This window comes from Passer montanus, unplaced genomic scaffold (assembly GCF_014805655.1).
Source record: "Passer montanus isolate IOZ18808 unplaced genomic scaffold, ASM1480565v1 scaffold5, whole genome shotgun sequence".
Lineage (NCBI taxonomy): Eukaryota > Metazoa > Chordata > Aves > Passeriformes > Passeridae > Passer > Passer montanus.
Window position 1 is genome coordinate 4,322,842 of NW_024369929.1, and position 24,111 is coordinate 4,346,952.

Consider the following 24,111-nt stretch of genomic DNA (forward strand, 5'->3'; position numbering starts at 1 on the left):
TGGAAAGGATGAAATACAGCCACCAGAATAACATTGGCTAGAATACAATACATTGCGCTGTTTGCAGTTTCTATGAAGTATTTTCTCTCATGTCCAGTTTAGGTATGAAATTGTTACTTACAAGCACTTCTTCAAACATCTGATCTTAACTATCAATACACTCTGAAGCTTAAATAATGGAATCATACTTGGAACAGAATGGTAGTTGATTCTGAGTTTATAATGCAGTTTTGTGTTTCTTATACAATTGGTTTTTTCTTCATGGTTTTTTTTTTCCCAAGAATTGTGCCAAACTGCCTGAGAAAATTTAATTGAGGACAGTAATATTTGAAATTGTATTTGAAGCTGCAAAATAGGCCAAAAATGTTGTGTTTTATGTGTACTGATGTCATCTGATTTTTTGTGCTATTGCAAAATTTAGAAATTATTTGACATGGGGAAAGATGGTTATTGTTACAAGACACGCTTTGCCTTGTATGTAACATGTAAGATCCAGTATGAGGTTAGATGTTCAATGTGACCAACTGAAATATAATTTCTAGGTTTTCACTTAAGAAGATCTCATTGCAATTTGGAATTGCCTGTTTTCTGTATAACCCAGGATAACAGGAAGAAAATTATAGTATTTGTGTCTGTATCGTAGTTTCTATGACTCCCTCCTTTGCAGCACCACTCTTAATATATTTCAGGAATTTGTGATGCCTTTCTTTTTCTTGTTATTTCAGTTACAATTTAAGTATTTAGAACTTGATAAATAATTGTTAGCCATATGTTGAAACACAAGAAGTTTAACAGAGAAAATAAAAACCTGGGTCTCTGAAATCTGTTTGGGATTTTTTTTTTGAGTAAGCGTTTTGGTTTTGTGCTAGCTTGTAATTTCTTCAGGGAATGAAGTGTTCCTAAATAAAAAACCTGGGTCTCCAAAATCTGTTTGGGATTTTTTTTTTTTGAGTAAGCGTTTTGGTTTTGTGCTAGCTTGTAATTTCTTCAGGGAATGAAGTGTTCCTGGAGGTTTCTGCTGTAATGACTGAATTTCAGTGCATGCTGCTGGAAGGTCAGCATTAGGGTTGCATTTCTAAATGCTGTAGAACTACAACCCAAATCCTGAATTTGAAGTCTTGTCCTTAAAACCATGTTTTCAAGTGTGATTTTTAGTCCAAGGGATTTTATTGGTTAAAGAGAGTCATAGTGCTGCTGTCTTGTGCTGTAGCTTCACTGTCAGTCTCTAGTTTTCCCTTTTAAATTGTTCTAATAAACAAGACTGCAGAGTAGAATGCTCCAGAGGCTCCCCACAGTGTAAACCTTTCTACTTTTAAATCTCCAGCAAGGTTGCAAGACAGTGAAGTTCAGTTTGAGCTTAATGCTGCCACTTCTAAGCTGCAGGCTGGTGGATAATTTAAGCTCACTGAAGTGTGCACTGCTGCAGAGAGAAACAGGCCCAGCCACATTCCCAGCATCATCCTTGTGCTAACACTGCTAGTGTTAAAGCCATGCAAGGAATAGCATCTGGGGATGAATCTATCTAAAAATTATTTGGAAAAAAAAATCAGTGTGACTTGAAGGGGTGATAGAAGAAGGATGAAACCACTCTTGCTGGGACCAGGCCGCGTTTCACTCCACTTGAGCAGGTTCATCTTGTCATTGGTAAACATCCCATAATAATCCTCTGTAAGATAGAGCTGCTAGCTTAGTCTGTGAGTTCTCTTTGTGGTGAGAGGGTGGGTTGGAAATCCTTATCCTGTAAAAATGGTAGTTGCACCCAGGATAATGTCTAAAAGAAATTTACTCTCTTACTTTACAGAGGAAGACCTCACTTTAGTCAATCAGGTTTATAAATATTTTGGTAACAGCTATCTTTACTAATGAAGAAAAATGTTGTTGTTTATATGTGGAATTGATCATAAATCCCTTTGCTTTGAGGCACAAATGCATCATTAACTGAGCAGGCTGATTGGAAACTGACTGTAAGGTCAAACCAGTCCATAATCTAGGAGTTGGGTAGTTTCCTGTGGCACATCTAACACTTCCTGCCAAAGAGAGGGTAGTTGACAGGATGTAAATTTAGTCTAAAGTTCCTGTTTATCAATTTGGTTGTGTTTTTGCAAAATATTTTCATTTTGCTTTAAATATGAATTAGGAAGGATCAAGTGAATTGGTTTTACTTCACAGAGTGTGCTTATTTGCTTTGAAGGTGTGTAGCAGTTTGAGAAGCTGTATAAATAGGATTGGCTTTTTGCAGTTGCAGCTGGTTTATTGTAAATAACTAAGTGATTTATGTCATCACTGAGAAGGACAAAATCAAAACCTTTCTATCAAGCATTGGAGTTACTTTGTGTGAAGATATGAAATAAAGCTTTTGCAGAACACTTAAAAGATGTAGATATAGGCCGTGGACTTTTAAAGTGCTGTGGCATTTAAAAACAGATGGTGAAACTTAAAGGCATGCAGTCAACATGAGAATTGAGGTTCTGAAAACTTATACCTGATCTTTTTTGCATGGCTTTTGCCAAATGGTCCATTAGGGTTTGTCCAGGTGTAGTGGTTTATTGGCACGCAGCTGTCCAAATTGCATCCCCTTAACTTAATAAATACAGTAAACAGCTGCCATGTATGAGGACTGAAGTGACAGGCTTGTATTTTGATTTGGATTCTGATGAAATGGCTGTGTTTTGTAGCCAGGAAACAATGGAAAAGCAGTCCTAATATTTACTGCTGTTCTCTGCTGGCAGCAGCAAGTGAAGCTGGGCCACAGTGGTTCTCAGGCTGTGTCTCTGTGACCACTTGGAACTTTTAAACTTCATCTTTTGGTGTGTGCCAAAGGAAGCACCTGCTGCTCACGTGGCCAGTCAAGATGGGAAAGTGATTTGGCTGCTTATTTTTCACTGAGGTTAATTGGTTCCTCTGTTCAGTGTAGAGGCAAATTTGCTCTAAGGAGAAGGAGTGCAGAACTAAGCAGCAGTGGTGAGAGGGAGGATGCAGTACCAGCCTGTTCAGTGGCAGTGCTGACATGCCAGATAAGCATTCTTCAGACTTAGAGTTTCATTGTCCAGAAAATGGCTGGCAGCTACCAGTATTTTAGGATTGTGTAAGTAGCATCTGTTCTTTTCAGTGGGCTGTTTAGATTTAAGAACTATATCTCATAGTAGCCTTCTGTTGAAAAAGGAAAAAATAAAAAAAACATTTAAACTTACATATTTATACCAAATTAAAGGGACCATTTAACTATAGGCTAATAGTTAAAGAATGAAATAGATACTGAAATGATGGAATTAAACCCAAAGCTACCTTTTTTCATACCAGATTTAGTAATTCTACAAATGAATGTATAATGTGCCATCACTGAGAAACTTTCTCTGTTTAACTTTCATCTGAAAGTTGGATGCCACACAATATACTGCTCAGAATAGAAATTTTTCAAAATCTTTGTTTGGTAATATAAAATACAACTTCTTATGGTAAATGCAATGAACTAGACTGAACCAGCCACACTGTTCAATGCTGAAATACTGACTTAGTAGGACAGTTAAAATTGCTGAAACTGAGCTACAAATCCTTATTAATTCTTTTTAATAATAAACCGTGTATGAGATTAATCAGCATTATTGCTTCCCCAGTGGTGTAAAATGTGCTTATTTCTGTAATGCTTCAACTTGGATGGAATATGAAGGTTTGAAACGATCCTGGTTGTGTATCACAGCTCTTGCACCTGCCAGTTCAGATTGAGTGTTCTAGTGTGATTTAATTTAAGGTGTCCTTTGAGTCCAGGGAAGGCTCACATAAAGTTAATGAATGCACGGTATTAATACCAGGAACTTGGTTAATATAAAACAGTTTTTGAACCCACCCCACAGCCCTTCCCCCAAAAAAGCAAAATACAAAAGACTCCCCAAAATACATGGATTGATTCAAAGAAGAACAATGCCTTTGGCACTGGCTTGAGATACAGTGAAGCATTTTAAATAGAGTAACTTCCTTTTGCATGTCAAGGTAATGTCAGTGGTTTCAGAAAGGAAGCTGGGACATCACTCAAACTGACATTGGATTTTATACGGTTTTCACCTGATCACAACATGTGCACTTGCACTTGTTCATTTACTGAGAAACTGGAAAGTTTTCTTCCCTTTTTCAGTAGAAATATTTGCAATATATTAATCATAGAATATCTTGATCTGAATTCCTATCCACTGTAGAATGTCAGAAATATGCAGAATACTTCATAGTGATTCTGAGGACAGAGCTTAAAAAACTGGGATGATGTCTGATATTCTAACTGTACTGCTTTACCTAGTGACAGAACTGGGAATTCCTGAGATGCTCATGCATTCAGAAGGGAAAAATTTTGTCGGTGGATTGTTTAACTCTATTTTCAGTCATATTTTTATTTAATACATTACTAATAACTTATGCTTTCTATTTCTTTGCTTGATCCTGTTAATTGTCCATCCACACCCTCTTTCAGCACCCTAGATTAGTTGATGACTCTTGCTTGGGAAAGGTGCCCACACAACTTGAGTGAACAGTTGAATTTTCAAGTGGTACTTGAACACATGATAACACCTGCTTATTATTAAATTAAGGATATGTCAATAATTTCTTTAAGATGTTTTACAGCTTAGCTACATTTTTTCTGTAGATTTTACCTAAAATTCTGTTTTTTGAGAAATATTGTAAGTTGTTCAGACATGTTTGTAGGATCGTATGGTCTGTACATGGTCCTTACAGGAAAACTGTGGACCACAAAATTTCAGTTCTTAATTAAGTAAGTTTGGGGGGGGTTAATTCTTGATTCTGTAGTAATCTGTAATCCTTCCTATTGCTCTCATTACTAAGAGCTGGGAAATGTGTTTGAACATCATTGTTTGCCATATTTGAGTGGGTTATGAAAACAAAGGAGGATATCTGCAGAGAAATACTTAATAAGCTGAATTTTAGAAGTGGTGTTCTGAGCATGCTGCCATGCTGAGATGGACTGAAGTAACTGAGCTACTTCCTCTTGCATTGAAGAGGACTTTATATTGTCAACTTAAGGTTTTTATTACGCTAATGTTCTTTTTATGGCTTTTAATTTAAGTACTTTTTAAATTGTCCATACAGCACAGTGCTCAATTAATGAAATGGGTCTGCCTTCTATGCTCTATGAGCCTGTCAGAACAAAAAGCAAATTCAGTATTACTGGACTAATCTGAAAATGTATATTGTGTCTCTTTCAATTCCATGTGCACTTAAACACACCCCTAAACAGCTCAACTTCTAAAGTAGATTGGCTTAGCCATCATCAAATAGGACCTACTGGTTTGCTTTGTGAGACTTAGGAGAATTATTTTTATTAATTTTACTAAGTGATTTTTTTACAAGATTCACTTACTGCAACTCATTTTAGGCTGTCCTGAATTTGAAAAGGAAAAAAATGTGATGTCTTTAGTTCTTACTGTAGTCTTTTTAGTAATATTCACTGCTCTGTGGCAATTCTTCAATCACTACCTATCAACTGGACCTTTTAAGTTATATACCTTGACAGATAACTTGTCACACAAGACACCTGTGAGTCAGGTATCACTTCCTACAGCTGTTTTGTCAAAAAAAAAACAAACCCAAAACCCAACCCTATGCTGGTGCTTGTAGGTAAAGCAATTTTATTTTGCACAGAATTGGGAAGCAGGGTCCTAGGTTCTTACACATTTTTTAGCTGAAATGAAGTAAAAAACATCTGGAGGCTGAATCTGTGGGTTAAATGTCTTGCATTTTATGAGTTTAAATACAGAGAGCTGGATTATGTGTAGCCCTCAGGAAAAAAAGGCATTGGATGATTGACTTGGGTTTGTACACGTGGTACAATGGTGTTGGACTGGTTGGGCAGCCCAGCTGAGGTGTGGCATTTCCACTGTACTGCTTAAATTGGTATTAATGGTTTACAGCTCTACTCCCTGGCCAGCAGACTTAAGGAGACACAGCCATGCTCTGAGAAAGTCATGTTCTTAAAATGTATATGTAAATGAATGTGCCTAAGCTACGTGCTCATATTATCAGCTAGTGGGTCTTCTGTGTCTTTACTTGTTTAACTAAGGAAGCTTCTTTCCTAACTACTTCCATAGTTTGAATTCAGGTAGTAACTTTGCTTGTGCTTGTATTCTGTACATCTTCACCTGTTTTCTGATTTTTGGTATCTTATTTTTGTTAGAACGTGGCATTGCATATAAATAGTCAACTTCATGTAAATACAAATGAGACGGTTATTTTCACTAAACAGGAAATCAGGAAGTCAATTTTGTACTGAACTTTCTAAAGAAGTTTTACTGAGAGGGGGGGAAAAAAGTCAACCTTGGGTAAAGGCTGTTCTGCCTTTAAAATTTGTACACTGTCCTCTTCAGGACAGAGAGATACTTTCTCAGAGTGTAAATTAGCCAACATAGCTTCTTGTAACCCTGCTTGGATGGTTTCTGTTATCTGAGCTAGCTGGTGTTTGCAGCTATGCATATCAGGAGTAATCAGTGGGAAATGCTTTGGAGTGAAGGCTGCATCCTCACTGTAGTGTTCCAGAATACCAAGTTTAGCAAGTTTGACTTCTAAAGGTCGGGAAAGATATCTGAATAACCACAAGTGCCATCCTAGAGGTGCTAATGGAAAACAAACATAAGTTGCAAGCATCCTAGCTGGGATGGCTGAGTGTTGCAATACTGTAGAGATGGGGATTTACATAAACACTTACTAGGGGATGATTCTGTGTGCATCTAGGTGGATCAAAGAAAGAGTGATAAACCTGGAGACCCTATCATGTGCTGCTTCAAAGTTTTCTTTAGTGTAACCAGCAGGACTGTGGGAATTATCAATTAAGTGATAAAGTATGTTGTGTGGGTTTAATTGTAAGTGAACTATCATGTGCTGCTTCAAAGATAAGTTTTCTTTAGTGTAACTAGCAGGACTGTGGGAATTATCAATTAAGTGATAAAGTATGTTGTGTGGGTTTAATTGTAAGTGAAAACAATGAAAAAAATCTTCAAGTGTGATGGTTCTGTAGAATTGTGGGTAGTATAAATCCAGTATTAGGTTGTTAAGCTGCCTTCTGTTTACCATAGTTCAGAGCTGGATGAGTCCGACAGTCTTGTGGGAGCTGAGTGGGTTATGGGATGCCTCATGAAAGCAGTTAGAATGAAGAGCTCAAGTTATTGTCCCTGTCCATTTATAGGCTCCCCTCTTCCATTTTTCCAAGAAGAGTCTTTGAGTTCTTAGGTAGGAAAAGCAAGGATAAAACACTTGCACCTCAAGCAGAACAGTATTTTCTAGATGCTGACTTGTGAGGAGGGTGATAGAGCCATGGCTGCGAGGATTTTTCTGGTTCCTGCTGGGAAGAAAGGACTGTGAGCCTAAAAATGGACTGTCCTGTTGCCCTCATTTTTTAAGATTTTCTAAGCCTTCTGATGTTTACATTCTTGTAGCAAACTTTCTCACACACTTTCTGTAAATAACTTATTGTTTTGCATTCTTTTATAGAAGAGGAGAAATTTGATAGACTGTTGATTTGTCATTGGAGAGGTGGCACTTTCGACCTCCAATCCACTGTCACCTTTAAAAATCTATAAATGTTAAAATCAAAAAAGAAATTTCCCTTTTTACCTTGAGAACAACAACGTTTTCATGTCGTGTTTTTTCCTCTCCTATAGTGACACTGTTCTACTGAAGTCATGTTACATACTGCTGCCAACTCATCCCCTTCAATTTCCTTTCCCCAGCCACTTCTTTCAGCTGTGGAGTAACTCCTCCAACTCGTTTTTTCCCTTTCTCTTTTCTCAACAACTTCCTCTGGTCACTTAATGATTCTGTGGGCCTGTCACCAGTTACAGCAATTTGACTGAGGAAAGGCAGAAAAGGGAAAGCACCAAGTGTCCTTTTTGTATGCCAGGTAACAGCTTTTTCTGCCAGTTGTGTGCAGGTCTGCAGCCTTGGTACCAGTTACCCAATATACTGGACATTGCATTGTGGTGAAATCTCTGATCTTAGAAGGTAACTCATATTAAAAAGAAATGGAATAATAAATTATGCATTAACTCTTGCATATAAGCCTTAATATATCCTTTACCAAATGTTGTCAGTATATAAACTGGTTTGTTTGTTTTTTGTTTTTATTTTCTTTCAAGTACCTGCTGTGATTAGAGCTTAGGATAACATAACTTCTTGGGTAATCTTGGGTAGTCCTACCATGTGTCTCTGTTGCTGTTATTTCCTCTTCCTCATGAACCTCTGGGCTGCCAAAGGACTGCTGTGGCAGAGGTAGTAAAAAGATGAACTTGAAGAGCCACATTTCTTATTTCTTGTCTCAGTGATGCCAGTATCTGGGTGCACGGTTCCTTCCTTTGTAACAGGAGGATCTTCCTGATAAAATACATCTCTACTGAGCTGTGGTGGGAGCACTGCTAGGCTTGGCACAAAGCCTGAGTCTCAGGGAATTGCAGAAGTTTAACCTTCCCCATCTGCCAGCCACATCTCCGAGTTTCATAGCCTCGTGGTAGATACCTGTGACACATTGCCAGAGGAGAGTACTTGCTTTGAAGCTTTATTAACACTGTGGCAGCAATAATAAATATAGTTTGATTGTGAAATGCTGTTTGCATTACAGAATAGTCAGCATGAGTCACTGCAGCCCTTCCCAGGTTTTTAAGTGTAGGCAAGACTTTTTTTGATCTTGAAGTTTGCATCTTAATGTTTCAAAATACTTTAACTATGGTGTCATATTTAATGTGCAGGTGAAACTGAAGATACACTTTGTGTATGCTTCAGCTCATTAGTAAAAAGTAACTAGATTTAATCAACACTATGGCTCTTAATTGCCTGGGTTATTTTATTGATAGCATACTTGGATACGAACTTTCACTGTGGAGATCAGCTCTGCTGGCTGTGGTTTTTAGATGAAGACTCAAATCCAAAAGTACTCGACTTACCAGCGTTACTTTTTGTGTAACAAATTGGTGACATAACTATAATGTTCCTTCAATTTCATCATTGTGCAGAGAAGGAAAAATATAGGAAGAAAATCAAGACTAAAATTGGAATGGTTTGTGAACTGTATTTGCACAAATGTTTGTACAAAATTTAAGAGAACTTAAAGGAAATTCTGAAGCAAGCTAATGGCTGCTACAGGTATAATTTCATATAATGTCAGGTATTTTAAAACACTTCAGTTATGTTGCTTGCTTGAATGAAACTCCTGTTATCATACAAGCAAGCTGTTTTATATAAAGATTGGCAGTAGGATTTGCATTAAATTATGTAGGGTTGCAACTGAACCCAATCATTTAATGGACAGAGCTGTTTCCATGGTTGTTCAGGTAACTCTACCAGTGTGAGTATATTTATTAGATGTTGTTGACTGTCTTATTTTTTGAGTTTGAGTTGAAGCATTGATTAACTCTCCTACATTTCATTTAAGTTATTTAAATCTTAGGTGTCATCAATAAAAGTAAATAAGTGAAACCTTTTTTATCTGTTCTGCTTCACAGTGCTGTAAAGTAAAATAGTTGCATTTTTCCTAAGCATCTTGAGTGTCTTCTGAAGGACTGGGAGCAAGTGTATAGTCCAAGTCAGCACTTTAGAATTATGTGTTTAAGTCTAATGTGTTTTCTGGCTTAAATCTTGTAAACTTAGCTACTTATATAAAAAGCATCTAAAGAATCTTGCTAGGCTCCGGTCTAATTCTTGTACAGTAAAAATATTTTCTGCAGGTAAATTTTACAAGGTCTGCAGATTGTTTGCACAAAAATGCTGTTTTGAAGTACTTTATTTAGTGCTCTTGTGGCTGAAGCTCAAAGCCAATTTACTGTCTTGTTTTATTCATTTTAGACAATTCAACCTTCGAATGAAGAGAGATACATCTCTTTTTAGTGATGACTTTAAAGTAGAAATATCGAACCAAGTAATTGATTATGATACCTCCCATATTTACACTGGACACATTTATGGTAAGTATAACCCTTTAAAATGGATGAAAGTGCAGCAATTGTAAACAGGAATTTTCTAATAGTATGTGGGGAAATTTAGTATCAGTATTATCAGATTATTTTTAAACCTTAATAATGCATCTAACACATTTAAACTCCCATCTGCTTTTATATATGAGTCACACTTAAATGAGTATTTTATCTAATAATTTTCATACCCATAAAACTTGAATTTCAAATCTGTTTAGAAACATACTCTTCATAGAAGTCTGATGCATTTTAAAAAAGGAGAGAAGTTATATACATTGAAGGAAAAAGAAATAAGGTGCCATTTTTAGTTTAAAGGAATAAAAGGAATATAGAGTTACCATCATTAAGGGTATTATATCTGATTTTAGTAAATACAAAAGATAAAATTGATTAAAAATGAAGAAGAATTATAGAATTAAAAGCAGATGGAAAGAATAAATGGATTGAGATTTACTCTTCCCCTCTTTGTACTGTTTGTTTGGTTTTCCTGAAGGTCTTTCTAAGCCATTTTCTGCAGTCTTGAAGTGAACATTTTCAGCCTTGAAAATAATAAACACAAGGCTTCATATGCATCTAGGCAGACCAATTTACCAGTTATTTTGAGTAGGTCAGAAGGCTTTTTGATAGTATATTTCTGAATTTTCCTCAATGGAGGAGTATATGAATATTGTTTTAGCAGAATCATCTTTCATCCTTTATATGGGAAAGGCTGTTGGGATGCTTCATGTTGTAGCAGTCAGTGATTAAACTTTGACAGTTGTGCTTTCCCTGACTGTAACTGTTTCAAATACAAATTCATTCTATGCAGATTTAGACCTAGCTACAGTTTGAAGAGGATTATGATTGAAGAGAAAAATGGATGTCTTGAATATAGGGAAGTCCTTCCTTGAAAGCTTTCAAAGTTGCGTATATGCTCTGATTTTATTTACTATTTCTAATTGTATGAAGGGATGTATAAGGACAGGATTTGATTATAGAATTACATGCTGTGTATGTACCAGCTTTAAAATACAGAGTTGAATTCTTCATTTTATGGTTTTTAAACATTTCATTTATGCACCTGATTGGGAAGCTGGTTAACTTAGTGACTGTGATTTTGCTGTAACGGTTTGTCTTAGTGATGGATAATCTTAGTCTTAAAAGGATTTTTGAAGGGTATAAAAAAGCTAATACACTTTGTCCCTTAACAGGTGAGCAGGGAAGTTTTACTCATGGGTCTGTTATTGATGGAAAATTTGAAGGATTCATCCAAACTCACAGTGGGACCTTTTATATTGAGCCAGCAGAGAGATACATAAAGGACAGAAACCTACCATTCCACTCTGTCATTTATCATGAAGATGATATCAGTGAGTACTTCCATTTTGTGCTACAGATGAAATTTTTTTTTATTAAATGTCAAAACCTGTATGCCATTTGTAAGCATCAAATGAGACTTTGGCTTGTGTATGACACTGTAAATCATGCTGTCTTCAAATGATTCATATACACTTAAGCTGTGAGAGAGATTTATGGCAAACCAAAGTCAGTCTTTATTCTGCCATTTTCAGAAATCCTTAGCAGTCAGGTTTAAGTGTGCAAGCAGTCCATTTCTTACCCAGTGGATACAAGTTTCTTTGAAAAATACATTCTTAAAATGATCTATACTGATTGTTCTTCCATGTGATCTGGAAAATACAAGATAATTAAAGTTCAAGTCACTCAATAATTACATATATCTCATGAGGGTGACATTTGTGTGAAATAAAAGCTTCCTCTGCATGTGTTTCTTACATGTGCATTCAGAGAGCTCTTAAGAAAAGATGGTGGCACCCACTATGTCCCATTTTCCACAATAGCTGATTGAAGTGTACAGAGAATAGTACTTAAATTTGACAAGAATAGCCCCAGAAATCTGGTTTCAGTTGCAAATGCTCAGAAGGATGAAAAAGTACCATGAAATACTTCTATGTCTTCAGAACTGATGCACCAGAGTTCTCATGCACTTTACCTGCCTATTTATGTATGATCAGTCTTCAGATGTAATACAAATCAGTTTTATTTGATGCTTAAGTTATACTGAACCTCAAAATTACTGCCACGAAGTTGTTATTCCAAGTTTGAGTCCTTCAAGGATCAAGGAAGTATCAAAGGTAAATGTTACCAGCATCAGTTTAAGTCCTAAATTTGATTATTGAAACTAATAAACTGTCTTTCCATCTAACTTCAGGATGTCAGGCTTGCTTAAAATCAATTTAAATCAAAACTTCATTTAAAAACACGTCCCATCAGGCCACTGTGCAAACCCTAGAAGACCTGAGTTTGAAATCTCATTTGGAATTGGATGAGGAGGCTTGGATTAGATCACTAGAAATTACATGAACCACTCTGATAATGATATATGTATAAACCATTTTCAAAGTGTGTCATAATGAGACTGCATTGTGAAAAGAAGCGTCAAAGAATAGGAAGTGAGATGAGGAAAATTTCTGACTGTGATTTGACTTTGTATATTATAATTTTCTCGGTGCTGTAAGCCAGTGAAAAAAACAGGGTTATTGCATATTACTCTCCTTGATTACTTCTCTTGTGTGAATGCAGTGAAGAGAAGTGATCTTTCTCCACTAAAAACTCAGGAAATTTGGGTGGGTTTTTTGTATTTTCCTGTCAGTGGCAGTATGTATGCTGTCTCTGAGTATATTAAAATTGCTGTGAGCTAGCAAATATGTTTGTCGTTCCTGTTATCTCATTCTGTAAATATGATTACTAACCCAAAAGCAAATAGAATTTCCATAATTTTAAAGAGCTTGTGAACGAAAGCATTTACTGGATTTGTGAACAGTATTTGTTTTCTGACTAAGTGTATATTTTCCTGGTACTTACAAGACTCATACTTAAGAATAATTTTACAGGATAACATTCCATATTTTTGATTCTCAGAGAGAAGCTGCAGCATGAGCTACATTTTCATCTCTACAGAGCATTGCTGGTCAGTTCAGCTGGGGGGAAATCAGTTCAAAGGGGAGAAGGCAGTTTTCCCTGTTAGCTGCAGTTAGAGTATTACTGGCTTTGCTGCTGTGGCAGGAAAGTACTGAGGGAAAAGTAATATAAAAGTTACAAAAGTCTGGCGTGGAACTGTAAGATACATCTTTCATAACATTTCTCTGAATAATTCACACATACTTCTAAGTTTTGTGTTGCATCTTACAGGTCTCACTGAAGAGTTCACTGCTTGCTAGTGGGAATGTTGGACTTGCACTTATGTAGGACTTTGTGTAAATAAGTCACTGTCAGCTTCATAAAGGGTTTTATTAACTAACCCTGTTGTTGAAAAGAGGGGGAGGAGGAAAGTAAGCAACATAAGGCAGTGATGTGCCCAGTTTTCAAAGGTTGAGACAAGCAAGAAGATTCTCATGTCCCAGTTCCTTATGCTGTAAATAGTGAGTGACTAAAAATACTCTTCACTGTTATTGAATACTGACTGAAATAGAACTGTGCCTTAAAGAAGCAGATAAATTGATTTTATAAAAGTTACTATTGCTGTTTTTTAGGAGTGATCTCTGTTGGAAGAGTAAATGGATTGTTTTGGGAACTGAAAAAATTAATGTTGAAATTAGTTCTTACTAATGTCTTATAAAGTGAATGGGAGCAGGGTATGTTGGGGTGGTTTTAATTATTCAGGTATTGGTACGTCTTACATCATTTTTCCTCTTGAATCTAGTGCATCAAAACCCTCAGAAACAAAATCAGATTGTCAGAGGGGATGGTGTAAATCTATTCTGGTGAGGCTCATTAAAGCCAGCAGTACAGCATGGCTTCCAAGTCGCCAAGTGAGTGAACATTGCTGCTTGCTCAGCAGGGCTGAAAATAGCCCATCCTGGAGCAAAGTCTAAGCAGCACTATTTAAAAACACATCACTCCTCTTGGTTGCTGCCAGTGCAGTCTGATGTGCCTGTGTTCTGATTGTATAGTATCACTTCAGTCATTAGGATCATAGATGCCTCTAGGATTTCTGTTGTCTGAAATATCTGGAGTATACAACTGTTTCAGTCTCCTTCTGAAGAGTGCTTTTGAAGCTAAATTATTTTGTCTTTCATGAGACCTATTTTTACATTGAACTGCAGCTCTAAAAAACCCCAACAATTCAAAAAAGCTGAGCTTTGTAGTAGATTTGTTGTTAATTTGTTGTTGCTGCTCTAATCTAAAGCTAGCTGTCATGAAACAGAGTCAAATCACCACTATGTTATGTAGGACAAAAGCAACAAAAATGATCACATTTCTGACTCAGGAGAGACTGAGGGAAAAAGTCATCTTTGCTTTAATTTGGGTATTTTTTTGGTCACCCATGTTTCAGCCTTTTGAAACAATATGCTTTTTAGTGCTTTTCAGAAACCACAATGCAACATATGATTAGCATCTCAATGAGTTCTTTTTCAGTAGTTAAACAAAAGTTGTTTTGTAAATGGGGATTATATTGTCAACTTTATAAGGCAGCTTTTGTCTCTTACAGTGGATCTGGTGACCAGTGGAAGGCAGCCTTCTATTCATGACTTGAAACACAAGTTGAATGATTTTAGTTTCTAAACCAGTCTTGATCAAACTGTTTCATAATATATGGTTAGAAAGATGCAAACTGCTGTTTACATTGAGATATTTAGGAAACATTTCTTTAAGGATGAGGATATATTTACTTTATTTAAATTGTATTTGCTTCAAGTGTATCCCTGAGTTCATACTGTAAAATACAAAATCAGTATTTCTTCAGATCAACAGTGTGCAGGAAAATCCTCTTCAGACCTTCCAGAAAATTAACATGGTCACTTAATTGTCTTTATCATCTTGGAAGGGGCATACAACTAAGAACAGAAAGTGAAGTGGTTTGTAATTTTGCAAAGCCCTATCTGCTGAATAGGCTGACCATGGCAGACTGTGTTATTAATGAGAACCTAGTTTCTTTTTCATCACATTGTGATGACAGTTGTCATGGGAGCGCAGCATCACAGCGCTGCAAATGAAATCTGTAATAACAATTTTTTAATTTTTTGTATCTGCTTACATTGGAGTTTTATTCTGAATTATTGCTTTTGCTAGTATTGGGCAAATTTCTATGGCTGTTAAAGAATTGACTTTTCATCATTTGTAATGGAAGTTTGGTATCATTCTTGCCCAAGTTGCCTAAATTCAGTAATTAAGTGGTTAACCTAAATGCTTAACAGATCATTCTATTCCACCTAGTTAGAGTAAGACATTGTAGTCAGAAGGTATGAAATTACAAAATTTTGCAGGTGGTTTTTAGATTAATTGTTATTTTTTTTACTCTTCATTATTTCTTAGCATTCTGCCAGGATGTACAAAACCTGAAAGTGGATGTACAAAACCCAGTACTGGAAAAGAAAAAGTTGGAGATTTTTTTGCCTGATGATTTTTTTTCTAGTTAAAGGGTTGAACCTGTTATTAACCTCTTCTACAGTAGCTCTGTTGGAAAATAGTCTTCTGTTTTCTCAACTCTGCATTCACTGTAAGCAATCATTTCATAGTGAAAGCAGGTTTTTTGCTTTTCACTTCTCAGGGATATAGTAGGGATAGGCTAAGAAGCTCTTGATCCCAAAGATCTGGCAGAAGACTGCACAGAAAGCTGGCACACCTCAGAGCATTGAAAACTTCACAAGAGAATGGACCAGACTTCTGTGTTGTGGGTCAAAACTGGCCAAGTCATCTGGCACCATGTAGTTCTTGCCTTGCTTCAGATATTTAAAACTGGAACTGCTGCAGGGATGATGGAAATAGGAAGTCTCAAAAGATGACAAGGGAACAGTCCCTTCACAGTTTGGGGGCAGTTCAGCATTTAGCAAATAAAAACTTCTTATGCAACTTTCCCTGGAAGTTAGAAGTGAACTATCCTGTATTACCTGTCTCTGTGATTAGTAGGGTGGTTTCAAATCTGCCTCTGGGGGATTTGTCTTTTCCAGCTCATGCAAAATCTTTGCAATTGCTGTTGCAGACTGTTTTGTGTTCATTTTTTTGTAATTTTAACTGTCATGGTTTTGAAGTGTTTCTTACTAGATTATTACTTTTGAAGTGAGAAATATTTCAATTGCAGGCAGTCAGTATAAAAAATGTGTTAAGGGATTTCCTAACATCTTTGGGAAACAAGATAGAAAGAAAAGACAGATCATTTTGTGTAATAAACTGAGAGCATTTATTTCCAGTACTGTTCTGTTAGAGTGGGGCTCCTGCAGGAGTTTCTTTCAGGGCACAGTGGTTTTCTGCAGGGGCAGTGTGTGGGGCAAAGACAGGATGGGCCATTGCTCCTGCCCTTGGGTAACCTGCTCTTGTTGCAGAAATAAACTCTTGGTGCTGTGCAGTCAGGTCATAGTAATGAAAATTTGCATTAGACTAAAAGACAGTAAAATTTTTTAGACTATAGTGGGAGGAAAAAAGGGTGGTGGAGATGGAGAAGGGAAGGATCATATCTACAGTCCTTTGCTCATAACTTCAATCTAGTGATATTGAACAGGATCCCCAAAAGTAGAAGGTGACTCCAACACAGTAGTGCTTTTTGTTTAATATTGGTTGTAGCCAAATCAGCACTGCACTACCATGCTGGGGCAAATTGCATGAGGTGACTTGCAGTAAGAACATATTTTTCTCTTTTTCTCTCCATTCTTCTGGCACTGTGCTAGGACTAATTGTGCTGGGAGGAATGTGATGAGATAGCAGTTCAAAAATGGTATTTTTGTGGTGGTGGAAATTGAAATGAGGAAAACCAATATGTAGAAAGTCATGAAATAAACTTACAAAGTAAGCTGTATATTGAACCAGTTTAGCAGTATCATGCAGTATGAGTGTAAGAAACAGCCATAAGAGTCAAAGATAAATAAAGGCTGCTGTCACATGAAACCATACAGAGCCCGTACTCCAAGGGAGCACCTCTGCTGTGCTCCAGCTACTGCCAAGCCTTGACTCCAGAGCCCAGACTAGAGCTAGTCCAGGGCAAAGTCACCTGAAATGCACAGAATGTGGGCATCAGGTCCTTGGTGCCTAGGCTTTACAGTTCTACTCTTACACAGCTCTTCTATTTACTCTGTGAATTTTGGATCTTCACTCTTTAAAAAAATAAACACCCCTTCACCAAACAGAAATAAAAAGATAAATGAGTCAACCAAAAAAAACCCCCAAACACAACAAACCTTGGTAAAGTTTGTAGATTTCTGACAAAAGTGGCTCTCTGAGATGGTGCTAAAACTGTGGTTTGCCCTACAGAAACCGACTTGTTAAATATTCAAATCTGTATTCCATTATTTCTTACTTGGGCACCAATTTATGATGGGGTTGAATATGCAAAGAAATAAATCAAAGGAAGAAGTATTCAGTACTTCTCATCTGCAGAGGAAGCTTCTGCAAATACAGGTTAGAAATCTGCACTAGGTACTGACAGTGAAAGCTAAGCACTTTTAAAACCTAAGGGTGTTTGAAACACATTCCCTTGAACACTGAGATCTGCACTGGCAACTATTGCAAGAGTTGGCCTTGTTAAACAGGTGATTGTGGCATTTTCTCACTAGTTTGGATCTCTAGCATTTTTAACTAACATCTAGTAGTTAACTAAACCATGGTTCTATCCATTAGCAGTTCCCCTCTTATGTGTTGGTAGTTAAGTAGCATAATGTGAAAACTTCCAAACAATCAGTGGAAGAAAAATAAAATAATAAAATTCTGTTAGAATGTTGGCAAGTTTTTTTAGTTTGTTCACCAAGTAGCATAAAAACCCTTTCTCTTACCCAAGTAGTCTTTAGGATACTTGATATCTAATAACTTTCCATTGTGATGTCATATTTTGAAGGCTGCTTTTAGCTGAAGTAAGTAGGTACAGATGTGTAAATAAAAGCTCTTGCTCTTATGTTAGGCACTACTTATCATATTTTCTTGTGCTGCCTGAGAAAATAATGTTAAGAAGCAAATGTCAGTTTTGTTCTGTTTGTAAAACTAAGAATGTCTTAGTAGAAATGTTAAATGAAAAGAGCTGTGTACACCTTGCATCTCCTAATGCTTCCCTCAAACCCCATGCACAACATTGGACACCAGCTGAGTAAGTTGCACTGATGCAGCCATATTTTGGACTTGTACTTGGAATTTGAAAACTCAACCTGGCCTTCCTCTTTTTAGAATACCCACATAAATATGGACCACAAGGAGGTTGTGCAGATCATTCAGTATTTGAAAGAATGCAGAAGTACCAGATGACTGGTATAGAAGAACCAACAACAGAGGTACAACAAAGGCTAATGGATTATGTTGATTAGTACTTAGTGTGATAACTTCCTACTTCTTGTATGTTGTCTCTTTTGCTTTTGGTGAGCTATCATCCTCCACATTGTGAGATACTTAAATTATTGCTGGAGGTTTCTTTTTAACATAATTTTTCTAAATAATTTTTCTCATTGCTTCTGTAGCCTAGATGTGCTACTTATAGCCTTAATGAATCCTAAGTGATCTCAAATTTTTCAACAGTTAAAATTTTAGATGGATGTGGAAATCAAGCTTGAAATGAGGAATATACTTTATTGCAATTGAGAAGGAAGAGTTTCAAGATCCCTTGATCTCCAAGTAATACGTTGGTTCTAAAGAGTAATAACTTCTAGATTTTCAAGTTATGGTAATATAACACACTTGGGATATCTGAGTGCTTTCAGTGGAAAATTAAGTTACATTGGTGGGAGTGTCTTCCTAACAACCCTGTAAGCTTGTGGGGGTTACAGCATGTTACAGATTGGCTGCTGTGAGAGGTAAGTGTCCTCTGGCAGGACCTGTGTACCTGGGTGGAGTCCCACAGTGGGTTTGCACTCAGGCTTGCACCACATGTCACAGAATACTTTTTTTCCAACAGCAAGTTAACCGAGTTTCTTTTAGACTTAGCTGGTTTTGAGCTCTTCCAAGTTTTGGCATAATTTTGTGGTGTCAGCTAAATATATACCCAGAAAACTATGCATACAATATGGCTCGTTAAATAGCATCAGCAACTTAGTTTATTTATGTTGTGACTCCAGAAATTGTCAGCATTAATGCTCTTTTCAGCATTGGTAACAATAATATGCTTTCCCAAAAATGTGCTTGTAAAACTTTATGGAGAGAGAGAGCTGTGAGGCCAGTGTGCTGCATGCCTTGAGAGGCTGCCTGGCATGCTTTCCCAAAAACGTGCTTGTAAAACTTTATGGAGAGAGAGCTGTGAGGCCAGTGTGCTGCTGATGCCTTGAGAGGCTGCCTGGGACAGAGGCCAGACAGTGCTAAAGGAATAAAGTAGGGATTTGTTAAAAAGCCTTTAAAGGATTCACCTTGGACAGTACAAGATCCTGACTGTAGCTCGACCCAAGATGGACTCTGAGTCATGAGTTTTCACACTTTTGTAAGTTTTGGTCCATTTCCATATTGGGTTAATTGTCCAATTACAGCTTCAGGTTATAAGTCCCATCCTCTGTTTGCTCTCCTCAATTCACTGCTGTTGATGCTTTTTGGGCCTGAAGCTGCAACAGTGTCCTTGGTTCTTGGGCTGGAAAAGGATTGTTTCGTCCAACTGAACTGTGAAGAGAACCTGCTAACACTTTATATGAAGTTCAGAGTTATATGCTGTAGCAGTACAGAAGCTGGAAAATATGAAAGCTAAAACTTAAGGCATCACTACCAGATACCACTGCCTAAGCAGTGTTCCTCTAGCTTCTTGTTCAGTGCCTCATTGTTCCATGCTGAAGTGCTTAAACATTTCTGTTTGCTGAGGTAGCTGACTAAGGTAATTACAGTTTGAAATAACTGGTGTTAGAGAAGGTGCAGTTAAGTCCCACCAGTGCTGATTTTTCTCCTAACCAACTGTTTATCTTAGAAAAGGATTATAAAGAAGAAAAATTCCAAAGATCACATGAATGAAAAAACATCTATGTAATATTGACTGCCTTTTGTAATATAAAATGAAGTGCAGAGAGAGCTTTTGCTAAGATGACATTCCAAGTATTTTGAAAACTGAGGATAATGTACTTAATTCAAGATTCATGGAACTTTGCAAGTTAAAGAAAAAGAATTAAAACCTGTTTGTATTTGTGGAGTATATTTAGGACTACTGCTATTTTTAGGTAATCTAGTGCAGCATGTGGAACAACAAAATGAATGTATTTCTTTCCTGTGCATCTGTAGAAACCTGTTGAAGAGCCTAAGAAGGATGATCCACAGCTTTTGAGAAAAAAGCGTGCCACTCAGGCTGAAAAAAACACGTGCCAGCTGTATATCCAGACTGATCATTTGTTCTACAAGCATTATGGAACCAGAGAAGCTGTGATTGCACAGGTATTTCCAACCCCTCTGTTTTAAATTGCCTGCTTTTACTTGGGGTAGTCCTGATAAATTTCATGTAACTTATCTTTTTGCTTATTTACTTTATAATGGCTTGTTTTCTTTGTTAAAGTGGTCTTGACGTAATTGAAACAGCAGTTTTTATTTTGCTGAAAAGATGCTGTTTCTGTGACAAAAGTCCTGGGCACTTGTGTCTCTTTAATGGCAGCTGTGGTGTGTTTAGCACCTCTGAGCAGGACTTGCAGTCTGACTGTTCTCAGTTCTTACTCAGAAAAAGAATATTTCCTGAAGAGTTCTGTCCTGTTTGACAGCCTGCCAAGCCTCTGTTTTAACACTTGCATGGGCTTCCCTTTGAAATTCTAGCTCAAAACACTGTGAGCTAATCATGCAGAGATCTATTTCTATTTCTATTTCTGTAGTATCTAATAGAGTGGATGGTTAAAAAACCAGTGGCAGCTAAAGGTAGATGCTTTTCATTTGTCAATATACTATTAACTGAGAAAGGAGTTGATGTGATTTGCTAAAAATATATCTAGCATTTTAACATACCTCTACGGAAGTCTGGAGTTTCACTGCCACTTGCAGATCTGAATCTTACTATTTATCACACTACGTAGGCAATTCAAGTTGTATTTTTCAAAGCTCTGAAGTCACCTTTTGGTCATCTTTAGCTTTTTAGTGAGTTAGCATTTCTGTGTGCTCTTAGAAAAGGTAAATGATTACTTTTCCCACATTTGTGTTCTACCAGAAATGAAAGAATAAATCTATAACAAGTAAATTTTTTTGCCAAAAAAGAAATACAGTGTTTTGAATACAAAGCAGTGAATAAGGGAATATTGCAAACAGCTGTCTGAAAGTTGATAGAATTCTGTTTTAAAAAAAATCAAATGGCAAAATCCTTTGGTGTTGTCTGGCATGGTGATGATATAGGTAGTGATTTATTTCCATTGTGGGCCATGATTTAATTCAAAAGGCCTGTTAGAAGTTCCTACAGCACAATATCACATCTTGTAGGAGTGTAGACATTGCAGTTACTGCTGTTAAGATAAGCTATAGTGTAGTGCATGGATGTCTGACCTGTAGCTGCTTTTGTTTTTGACAGATTTCCAGCCATGTTAAAGCCATTGACACCATTTACCAGTCAACAGATTTTTCAGGGATCCGTAACATCAGCTTCATGGTGAAACGAATCCGAGTAAGTTGGGCTGGAAAGGCTTGCAGCTTCACTCATGCTGCTTGGAGGCTGTGTTCTTCAACTGTGCCCTTCCTGTTCACTTGTACCTGTTTATTGTTTTATAACAGTTCTTTAGCAGAAGTGTCTCTGCAGGAAATGGTGCTCTAAACCATGTATTTGATTTGGTTTTAGTGGTTATTGTCAGAAGCCCACTACTGCTGTTATTAAGCTGTGGTCAGTTTTTCTATAGGAATCAACTTACTTTGTTTCAGCACTGTTATTGTATGGTGAATAGAGTTCTATTGTGATATTGCTATTCTTCACTGACTTTAATACTAAAATAGAGAATGGCTATCCAGGTTGGGACTTCCTTGTAAAACTGAAAATTTAGGAGGATAAATACAAATTTTGGGGTACTGATGGAAAAAAAAAAAAGAAGGAAATAAGAGAATGGGGGTTTACTACACAAATGCAATTCTTCATTTATTGTAGTGCTTTGTTTTCCAATTATTGGTCATTTACAATCAAGGCATTTAAATCTTAAACAATATCTTTAACTATGTAACACAGCAAGGTCCTCACAACAGTGAGCCTCTTAGCTGGCATGTGCAAGTGGAAATGAATCCTGTCTTACAGTTTGTTTCAATTTACTTTTAGATTAACACAACTGTAGATGAGAAGGACTCTTCCAATCCCTTCAGATTTCCTAACATTGGTGTGGAAAAGTTTCTGGAACTGAACTCAGAACAGAACCATGATGATTATTGCTTGGCCTATGTGTTTACAGACCGTGATTTTGATGATGGAGTCCTTGGTCTGGCTTGGGTTGGAGCCCCTTCAGGTAATTCAAGGCAAGCCTTCAGTGCTATGAGATAAAGTACTGTAGGTAGGCTCTAGGAAAAAGGTGGAAATCACCTTTTAAACTGACAGCAAATACATAGAAATCTCCTAGCTTTTCACAATTTTGGTTGGGTATGGCTTAATTTTGTTTTTAGTCTATTGGGCCAGTTTAATTAATCTTTCTGTATTTCTGATGAGCAGGATATGAAGAGTAAAGAACAACATATTTATTTTGTTATACAAAGGTGATGTTACTTGGATTTTTTTAAAAATTTATGGTAGATGTGAGTGACCAGTAAAGTGACAGGTGAAACAAGTATTTCTGCTCTATATACAGAGCTTATAAACTATGAGAACTACACTGCAGGTTTTGTAGGTAGTAATGAAAGACTTTTTTTTTTTTAATCAGTGAGATCTTGTTCTGGGAGATAACAGAATAATTACTGCATGACTCTTCTTGAACTGCTTCTCATTAGTTTCACTCTAGTTGTGTATTTTGATCTAAAGTATGTCCTTTGATGTAAAAAAATCTCAGTCAGTGAGACTGTGCAAGAGACAGGATACCTTAATGAGAACCTTATTGAGAGCTTTAGCAGAATTGAGTAATGGTAGAAGAAAGATGAAACTGTTCATATAAGGGGTAAGAGATCCACAGACTCATGACTGCAGTTGGTGTGTTAGAGGACTAACCTTAGTAACTGTGCAAGAGCCACAGGAAAAGTAATGCCCAGAAGGTGAATAGAAATGACAAGTTGGGTCTGTGATGACTATGCTATGACTGAGCAAGGACAGGATGAATTGAAACGTGCAGTCCATAAACTGCTTTCAAAACTGAATTTAATTTAATTTAAAATTTGAGAAAAATTATGTTTGATATGATCATCCTTTACACACATACTGACATGGATTAAATGGGATATGTCACTAAATCAAAATTTTACTTGAGAAAGCAAAACTTCTTTAGGCATTATTTACATTATCAATAGAATATCTGAATTTTAGGGCATTAATAATGCTTCAGTAGAAACTCAAGTTATTTTAAAATTTGGTGAAATTAAAATAAAAATTGTGGGAATTTTCCAAACAGGAAGTGTGATCACTTGACCGCCAACCTTCTAAATATGGGTCTCATTAGCCAACACATCAAAAGCATTTTCAGCTTTAGTTTGATTTTTTGGGGTTTTTTTCTGACAATGAGATACATATATATATGTACTTATTTTGACAATGACATTTTTATATAAAAGCTCTTGCTGTGAAAGAGAGTCTCCTAATTTACCATGTACTTTTTTCATTTGGTGAAATCCAAATAAGATGTAGACTGAGGCTACTTCTGTTGGACATTGCACCTGCTAGTCTTGTACTACAGGTAGGATGAAGTAAGGGCTCATCCATTCAGGGAGTGCCCAAAATAGCTCTCAAAAGCTATTCTAAACCAGCTGACTTCTTGTGTGAATGTATCCAATCAGTGCTGAGAGCATTTGTGTGAACAAATCTAATCTACTTTCAAGGTTGTGTTCATAGGAATAATAGAGAGCTCTTAGTCTGTAAACCTGCAGAGGCAAACTGTTTGTTGCTCTGGATGTCAATAGACAAGTAACACAACACTTCTTCCCCTAAATGTGTGACTTGTACTTCTGTCTGAATGCAGGGAGCTCTGGTGGAATATGTGAGAAAAGCAAATTGTATTCAGATGGTAAGAAGAAGTCTCTGAACACTGGAATCATCACTGTCCAGAACTATGGCTCTCATGTGCCCCCCAAGGTTTCTCACATTACTTTTGCACATGAGGTTGGGCACAACTTTGGTTCCCCTGTAAGT

At 36.8% G+C, this 24,111-nt stretch overlaps 1 protein-coding gene across 1 annotated transcript in view; it reads left to right on the top strand.

Moving 5' to 3' along the window:
• The window catches only part of ADAM10 (ADAM metallopeptidase domain 10), a 41,342-nt gene that overhangs the window by 9,151 nt on the left and 8,080 nt on the right, over positions 1–24,111 (top strand). Inside the window, exons 3-9 of the mRNA XM_039723642.1 lie at positions 9,832–9,950; positions 11,150–11,308; positions 18,105–18,208; positions 20,121–20,270; positions 21,379–21,471; positions 22,108–22,291; positions 23,942–24,105. Of these exons, the coding sequence (XP_039579576.1) occupies positions 9,832–9,950; positions 11,150–11,308; positions 18,105–18,208; positions 20,121–20,270; positions 21,379–21,471; positions 22,108–22,291; positions 23,942–24,105 (973 nt within the window). The remainder of the gene's footprint in view (positions 1–9,831; positions 9,951–11,149; positions 11,309–18,104; positions 18,209–20,120; positions 20,271–21,378; positions 21,472–22,107; positions 22,292–23,941; positions 24,106–24,111) is intronic.